General features: G+C 37.1%; 2 protein-coding genes across 2 annotated transcripts; both read right to left on the bottom strand.

The window, feature by feature from the left end:
* Nucleotides 1–835: 835 nt before the first annotated feature.
* LOC141587759 (uncharacterized) lies at nucleotides 836–2,104 on the bottom strand. Its single transcript, XM_074409227.1, has one exon. It carries the CDS (start codon nucleotides 2,102–2,104, stop codon nucleotides 836–838), a length of 1,269 nt encoding a protein of 422 aa, XP_074265328.1.
* A 662-nt stretch (nucleotides 2,105–2,766) lies between these two features.
* Nucleotides 2,767–3,411, bottom strand: LOC141587760 (uncharacterized). The gene has a single exon (XM_074409228.1). The coding sequence runs from the start codon at nucleotides 3,409–3,411 to the stop codon at nucleotides 2,767–2,769; it is 645 nt and encodes a 214-aa protein (XP_074265329.1).
* Between the last annotated feature and the right edge of the window lie 5,779 nt (nucleotides 3,412–9,190).

Genomic DNA, 9,190 nt, shown 5'->3' on the forward strand with positions numbered 1-9,190 from the left:
TGGGGAATCTTTGGATGGTTACTTTTGCCGAGGTGACGCACTCCATGACTACGTCTATAATCAAGGCTGGAAACCCCATATCCTTTAATGTATCGTATATGAAGTTCCACCGGAGCCTATCATAGGCTTTCTCCAAGTCGATTTTAATAGCCATAATTCCCGTTTTTCCTTTCTTCTTACGCATAGAATGTATAGCCTCTTGGAAAATAACAATATTGTCCGTAATCTGACGGCCTTGGACGAAGCCGCTTTGTGTTTCAGATACAACATGAGGAAGACCTTTTTTTATTCTATTCGCCAAAGTTTTGCTAATGACTTTATATGCAACATTACAAAGACTAATAGGGCGGAATTGGGTTATGGATTCAGGAGAGTTTACCTTGGGAATTAGAACAATATGAGTATCATTTAACCCTTCGGGCATTCCTTTTCCTTCCAAAGCTCGAATAACCATATCGCAGAAAGATGATTCAATTAAATTCCAATTTTTCTGATAAAATAATGCTTGGAAGCCATCCGGACCCGGGGCTTTAAGCGCCCCCATGTTAACAATAACATTTATTATCTCTGCTTTGTTGTATGGCCTCGTTAACCACTCCCAATCTTTGTTGTTGAAGTCCTGGAACAAGTCCCAAGGAAGAAACTCATTTGCACCGGGGTTGGGTTCTTCCGTGTATAAATTTTTAAAGTAATCAACCACAATTCTTCTTACACTAGCTGGTTCATCCGTCCATTCCCCACTCGTGTTCTTCAGAGCCGTGATTCTGTTTCGCCATCTTCTAACCAAAGTACTAACATGGAAATAAGCGGTGTTGCGATCGCCGTCTTTAATAAATTATAGTCTCGATTTTTGATACCAGAGAAGTTCTTCTCGAGCTAGGACTTCATCATACTCTCTTCGCAACTTAGCCTCAAGTTTTATTAAGTTACTACTCCTGAACTTTGACAATTCTCTTTGGCAACCTTCTATTCTTGCCATTAGTATTCGTTTTTGCTTAAAAATATTTCCGAAAACGTTGGAATTCCAATCTTGTAATTTCCGTGATAGGATATCCAGTCGATGAGTGAAAATTCCCTCATCAGGCCAGCTATTGTCTATAAACTCCTTGAAATTTTCGTGTGTTAACCAGCAAGCTTGGAAATGAAAAGGTCTATTAATGGCATTTAAAGGAACAAAACCGTTTGGTGATATGAATAAAGGACAATGGTCAGACTGTATCGCTGGTAAGTGTCGTACCATTGCATCTTCAAACAATTCTCCCCATTCCGCGTTACACAAGGCTCTATCTAATCTTGCACTTTGACGGGTTTCGACTGAATTTCCTCTTGCCCATGTGTGTGCGGGTCCAGAGAAAGCTAATTCAATAAACTCGCAGTTTTCAATCCAGTTATTAAATCTCTCACATCTTCGAGCCATACTCTTGTTGCCACCGTGCCTTTCAGCTAACGACCTTGTTTCGTTAAAGTCCCCCGCCATAATCCATGGTCTGTTATTCATTCTCGCGAAAGTTTCTAGCTCTGACCATAGCTCTCTTCTGTTTGTGGAGTCCGGGCTAGCATAAACGGCAGAGAAAAACCAAGGTAACTCTCTATTACGAGATATCTCCACTGTAATAAATTGTTGATGCTCCACAATTGGATTAATCGACACAATGTCCTTCTTCCAATATAGCCATATTCCTCCACTGAAGCCTATAGCATTAACACGAGAATGACCATCATACCCTAATATGGTGCCCAATTTAATAGCGTGATCTCCTCCCATGTGGGTTTCAACAAGCGCTAAAACCGTAGGTTTGTACGTTCGAACCACTTCCTTGATGGCGCTAATTTTATTCTTGCTACCAGTTCCTTGTACGTTCCATACCATATACGTAATATGGGTCAAGTTGGGTGACAAATTTGGGATTCTTGTACTCATTAAATCAGGTATGTAATTTAACGAAGATAGATAGGCTCTACTTACTAGTTTGAGCACACTGTCAATACTGCATGGTATCGACAACTCCATCATTAGATTCGAAGGATTGTCCTTCGCTAGCTCGAACTTGACATCCATCATTGGACTCTCTGCTACCAATATGCCCAAGTATGGCGCTGCCATCTCTGGCCAGGTCGCTACTCTCACCGTCCTGGTTGGTGGGATCACTTCTATCTGGGGGTTTTGTGGGAGGCAGTGTGGTTGAGGTAGTTGTCTGTCGAGATAGAAGAAGTACGGGTGGGGATTCAATGCTCTGACTAATAGGTCGAACATGGTGGGAAGTTTTTTGGATGGTTGTTGAATTTGGGTTTCTTGTTGTGTTTTTTGTGTTTAGAGTTTGTGTTGGAATAGGGATATTAGTAATATCTTGCAAATTTTGGGAAGGAATCGTAATAACGTCGGATTGATTGTTTTTTTTTTACTATATTCTGGCTTGTATTTTCTTTGAGAATATTTGAATGGGATTTATTTTTGGAAATAGATTGTGATAAAAGCTTATTGGTCTGCTTGTTTAGGCGATTAATCTTTTGCTTGATTGTAGGGATTTGGGATATATTTTGGGAGGTTGGAGTAACGATACCTGTGCTCATTTTTGGTAAATTGCTATGATTTGGTGTGATTGCAGAATCTTCTCCTTTATTTGATAATATTTCATATCTTGACCCTGCTCCCTTGGACGATTGACCAAAATTGAACACGGATGAGTTCCCATTATGAAATGGGTTGGACTGACCCGGATTTGGGGTTTGTTTTCTGCGTGGTGGTTTCTTCACCATCATCCAATCTCAAAAATTTGATTGCTCCTCTGGACGAAGCCCTGCCTCTAGAGAATTCTCGCTCGCTGGTTCTTGTACCACATCTAGACTTGACTGCCCGTCGAGCTCCATGTTTACCTCCTTCGACACATTCTTTGAGCACTCCTCTGCTGAGTGACCAAGACGACCGCAGTTGAAACATATCATTTTTAGGCCTTCATACTGAATGTAATAAACCTTGCCTTTTAGGCGAAATTTTGACAGTAATGGCTTAGATATATCCACTTCCACACTCAATCGCGGGAATTGTCCTCTCTCTGCACTAGCAGTATTCTTATCAATCCGTACTACTTCTCCAATTTTCGAGCCCACTTTCCTTAGAAATGTCTCATTAAAGTACTCTACAGGGAGATTTGGTATTCGTACCCACGCTGTCAGCTTCTTAATGCAGTCGTCGGCCGGGACGAAATTGGGGACCCAACGCCTAATTGTTAGATAGTGGTCGTCGATCATCCAGGATCCTTGAGTGACTACGAATTCATAATCTTGACGAGAAGAAAACCGGGCCACATAATATGAGCCAGTGAGATCAGTTAGCGTAAGTTTGCCCTTGATTGACCACTTTGCTTGTAGTTTTCTCATCAAAGACAAATACCCAATATTCTTATCGAACATCTTTATTATCAATGAGTGTCACCATGGCAGTCGAATAATAGCTTTTTCTGTCTTCGTGAGACAAATTTTTGGACATAGGGAATCTTCTTCTTCATCTTCTCCCTCCACATCATCGTCTGAATCAATTTCCAGGTCATCCAATGACAGAACTCCGGCTGGATTGTGGCGTGCACTGAATCCTTGGACTGTATCTCTAAATGACAGAGGGGAGGTGGTGGGAATCCTTGGTATGTGCGTGAATGTATTGTCCTCTTGAACAGGTGATTTGGGTTCCAAATCGATAGAAGTGACAGATTGGAACTCATCTAGATGCATCGTTTTCCTCATCGAATTTTTTGAAATCGAAGGGAACGATGAATCTCCAGGAATATGGCTAGTGGGATTGGTCTCCGACGGGAGACCATTATTCGGATTGAGCATTCAAAAAGAGAGAAAATTTAGAGAGAGAAAATTTAGAGTTATGATGAGTTGATGGGCTAGTAAGGACCACAAAACTAAACCCCATATGATGGACATGGGTAATCAATTTAGGTTAACCGGACAATTTCTTCAAGTATAAGTCTGTCCATACCCGCTAATGATCACGGAGCCATTACACAATTTAGGGGTCGTTTAGTTGCCACTTAGAAAATAAAGGCATTGAAAAATCTCATGATCTTGAAAAACATGGGTTGTTTGGTTGCCATAAATTTTGGAAAAGGTAGAAATTAGAACTTTTTAGGAACTTCCAATGTCTACATGATGTGAGAAGTTGCTTACCAACTCTCCCCTTAGCCCTTGGTCACTGGAAGTTCATGTGGAATTTAATTCCTACATGAGCAACCAAACACTTTTCCGAAATTCACCCGAATTTGATGAGGGAATTTAATTCTCATGAATTGTAGGTTCCTAGGAAAATTTAGTTCCCTGATCAACCAAACAACTCCTTAAACAAAAAATGGTACAACATGTAATAAAACAAGTATCAATCAAGGTTCGAGATAAAAATTAGTACTCGTATATTTTTATTATTAAAATTTATACAATACGATTTTAACGAATTATTTTGAGTCACAATTAACAACAAAAAGGTCCTGAAAAATACAAAACGCATATGAAAGAGTGGTCTCTCACTAATTTATCGAGAAATTCACCAAAAACAAAGAAGATAACTTATTGAGAAACCGTCTCTTTAGAGATACTCTTTTGTAGACCTGGCAAAAGCAACCCGACCCGATTGACCCGGCCCAAAAAATATGACCCGAGACCCGAAGTGACCCGAACTGCATCACCCGAATGTGACCCGAAAACCCGAATGGACCTGGCCCGACCCGAACATGACCCGAGCTTTCTTGACCCGTACTGACCCGACCTGAAAATGACCCGACAAAATATAACTCTAATTTAACCGAAAAGACTTGAAATGACTATTTCTGTATTATTCATTGACCCGAAAATGACCCGACCCGGTTGACCCGAAACAGATCCGACAACAAACCCGAAAAGACCCGTCCCGACCCGAACTCAACCAGAGACACGAATTGACCCGACCTAAACCCGGCCCGTTTTGTCAGGTCTACTCTTTTGTAAGGTAGTTTTATATATTCAAACAAATTCTTTTATAAACCACAAGTGATTTGAGTGACTCACAAATATTGGCTTTTGTTCTTCATGGGAGATTGCTGAATGAAGTTGTACACTAGTGCAGGGCAAGCCTCTTTAGTGACTTCTTTTAGAAACCACGTGTTAGGCCTACTAATCCTCTCATAATACTTCTGACTGCGAACTCCTGAGATTCGGAAAGATCGAAACTATTTAACCCTCAAAATACAGCATTCTGATTCTGATTTCTTTCTGTCACTCAGACATGACAAATTGACAACAGTTCACTACAAGTGTATGTAAAGCATGAAACATTCTGACGCACCGCGTTTTTTTTTTGTTAACGGTAGTTCAGAACGCTGTACAGCATAGAAATGCTGGAGACTGAATTTTAATTGGTAGGACAAAGGCATAAGAACAGTAAGATCTAAACATACAAAGTCAGTCACAAGAAGCAAAAGAGGCAGACATCAACCAAAAAAAAAAATGAATACCGACATTGGGAAGGTGGACTGTAAGAATATTGGGTCCAATACTATTTATGTGAACACACTATTATACAGATTGTATTTGTTTGCTATCGTTTAAGCTTAGCCCAACATAGTGATCCATCCGGATAATATAATACGGGCATATTAATTACGTCTTATAAAGTATAGGCCGGATATCTTAATTGTGTAGATACCCATTAGGTTACTAATGCATGATGGGCGCATTAGGTTAAGGAGACTATATATAAGTCACCTGGGTTATGGTCCCTGTTAGCACACAATAACCTAATCTCCCCGCATCCCATCAGTAGAGAGATCCCTATTGGTATGTGTGTCTACTAGAAGACCTAATCCTGAAGACCGTCCCTCCAGACGGTTCATCCCAACCATTCATCATGTAATCAAGTACGCTTCCGCATCTAATATTTACCGAATAATTTAGTATGAAGTTTATGGTCTCTATTCGGATTAATTCTAACAAGTGGTATCAGAGCCACCTTCATATTAAATTATTTGGTTTCAATTTGAGATATACAATACTCGTTTCTCAATCATGGTTGTGATTTGGATTCGGTTGAATCTATGCGTAAATTTGGAATTATACGGTCGTCGGTGTTTTCGTTTTATGTTTACACGATTGGTTGTCGTTGTGGGTAAATCATCAATTAATTGTTAAGCTGTTGCCCAATGGTGCTTTTCATTAATTATGTTGCAGATGCAATGATTAGGATACTTGCATATCACGTGAATTTGCTTGACTTTGTATGAATTGTCCGTATTTGATAATCTGACTTAAAAATTTAAGTGCTCGGCCAATTTTTGAGGTCAACGATTTAAGTAATTAGGTTAATGGTCAGGGTTATATTGGTTATTATCTCATGTTTTGATAATTAAGTTAGGTCAAGTGCTTGACAATTCAGCTAAGTCAGAACCAATATGATGGTGGGCTAAATTCACACATACAGTATAAACCGTGTCCCATAATAATCTCTGAGTTAATGTTTGGTGTAATTGAATAAGAGATTATGGAATTGCGGGTATATGCATATGCTAGACAGTTGTAATGTTGTTCATTTGGTTTTTTCTGGTGATGACTATAATTTGGTAATTACATAGAGGCTTATGTTTTTTAAGTGGCAAGTTTTTTTTTATTGGGAAAAATTTACTACGTAAAGTATTTGTCGCTACTATGTTACTCCTCAATCAATAGGAATATTTTTTTTGGGTTTAACTCTGTTTTTTTGGCAATTCAATCTTGAATTTGGTGGTTTAGTTTCTGACGAAACATCTGGTAGAGTATTTGGGTTGCCATTAACCCATAAAGTTTTCTTGTTGATTAACAAGTTCATAATCTTGCTTTTCATACTTCATGGTATGTTGAAATTCGTTTTATCTACCTTGAGGACTACATCTGATATGTTCCTTGTGAATCTACTCATATTAAGTTATTTGGATTTGGACTAAAGAATCAAGATTTAAAATTTCGCCTATTTAAGTATTTGATGTAGATAAGGCATGATTTAAATCATGTAACAATGGATTTTGGTTCCATGGGTAAGGCAAGATTAGAAGAAACCATGAGCATGATGTAAATTATTTCTGCTTAGTCGTGGTTTGGCATATTGACAAGTGAAAATTAAGGTTATATGCTTGTGTACTGTGTAGTCTACAAGTTTTACGGGCTTATATGGCAGAGAAATTATTTTAATATAGTTTTGTATATTATCACTAAAGGTTAAGTCACTTGTCAATTAAGGACTTGTGTTTTCAAACTTAATAATTGGCAAATCAGATTTATAATAACGGGTCTAATATTTTAGGTTGTTTGATCGACACAATAAGTTGCCAAAGTAACCTCTATTGTGTAAGTTTAATGATTTAGAATATTATGACTACAGTGTGTGATTGAGTTTCATGCGGATAATGGTCGGCCCAAAGGAAGGCTATTATTTGGCCGAAATTCAGTCATGCTTGTGGTGGTAAGTATGTAACAATTGTAAGGTTTCCATGTGAATATTAAGTCGGCCCAAAGGAAGGCTTAATGTTTGACAGGAATTTATTGTTAATACTTGATCACTACACCAAGATGACCACTTACAAGTTAATTTTATGTCCAAAGACTAAACTTAATGTTGTGCTAGGTGTCTTGTGTTGATGGGGATGCCAATATTTGAATCTGAAAATTAAGTTAATGAAGTGTCATTTTATTTATGACACTTGTAAGTATTATGCCCATAAAGTTTTTGAGGTGAATAAATTCAATTCTTGGGTTTAGTGTGTGTAATTCATGCGAATAATGGTCGGCCCAAAGGAAGACCATTATTTGGCCGAATTGCATATACACGTTGGGTAATAAATATGTGACGATTATTTGGTTTTTCATTTGAATATTAAGTCGGCCCAAAGGAAGGCTTAGTATTCAACATGAGCTTATCGTCAATATTTGATTACAATTACTAAAGAATGATGTCTTAACTAGTTAATATTTATGTCTAATAACTAAATATTAATTTCGGAAAGACACTTTAATTATTTGAATTTATTCAAAATATAAGGATGTTGTTTTGTTCATTCAGTTTGACATTTATGGTTATTATATCTGTCATTTCAGTTACATTCTCAATTCGGACGAAACTATTTATTAAATGAATGGTAAGAGAATGTGAATTTTATCTCTGGTTGCTTTGATCTTACCTGGCTTTAAGAATGTATAATTTTGCTTCTCATAAGGTAAAAGTTATCGTAAGAACTAAGGTATGTAACTTTGAGAAGTATTACATTCAAAATGCATGAGTTTAGTGATTATTCGAATTTAGGGAAATATTTAAGGGCATTGTTTCAGTTAATTCAGTTAAGTTAATTTAGTTAATTAAGAAGCTGCAAAAGTCAAACTCAAAGAAATAACAACAAACATAAGGTTAGACTTTTTTTTAGCCGTTAGTTTGTTAAGAGTTTGGACACATAAGGAAAATCCAGTACCAGTTTCAACGCTTGGCGTGTCGGTAAAGTCAAACTTCTCATTCGGTTTGTCTAAGGTTAATTTTTATATCCAATCATGTTTGGTGGGTGAATTTGGTTTTTCCACCCACATAAGTATATTGATGCAAGTATAATTGAGATGTTACAAGCCAATTGATGATAAAAGATTCATCTATTTGGGGCATGTCATCATCTAAGTTATTTGAGACAGTCAACTAATTTAGTTATCATTAATGACTTGTTCCTTTATTTGAATTTGGAAAATTCTTTTTGGTACCACCTTAGATGGAATTCGGATATTTTTCATATGGGTAAATATGGTTCTTTGTCCATTGAGAAATAATCAATTTTGTGTTTTCCAAATTCAAATAATGATGAATCCATCATTGTTGATAGCTTTATATAGTTTAGATTTTAGTCTCTTTCAAGTAAGCTTGCATTCAAGTTCAATGGATATAAAGAAGAAAAGAAACTACAATTCTTTTCGGTATGACACATTAAAAGGAAAATTAAAGTTTTGTGTCAAAATGAAATTGTTAGCCCCTTTACTTCAGATATTCAAATTTAAGGGGATAAAGACAAACTAAAGGGAGATTAGATATGAAGTGATTTCAGATGTCTTACTATTAACATATATGGATAAGTGAACCATTTATATTTAAGTATTAATGGTTTAAATTATTATGTTAATTTGTAGACGGATTTTAGGCATGGATATCTAAATCTCA

This window comes from Silene latifolia, chromosome 6, assembly GCF_048544455.1.
Source record: "Silene latifolia isolate original U9 population chromosome 6, ASM4854445v1, whole genome shotgun sequence".
NCBI classification, from domain to species: Eukaryota; Viridiplantae; Streptophyta; class Magnoliopsida; order Caryophyllales; family Caryophyllaceae; genus Silene; species Silene latifolia.

What these genes read in the sequence shown, in the direction of transcription:
- LOC141587759 (XM_074409227.1), bottom strand. Translation starts at nt 2,104, where the DNA reads ATGGCAGCGCCATACTTGGGCATATTGGTAGCAGAGAGTCCAATGATG.
- LOC141587760 (XM_074409228.1), bottom strand. Translation starts at nt 3,411, where the DNA reads ATGTTCGATAAGAATATTGGGTATTTGTCTTTGATGAGAAAACTACAA.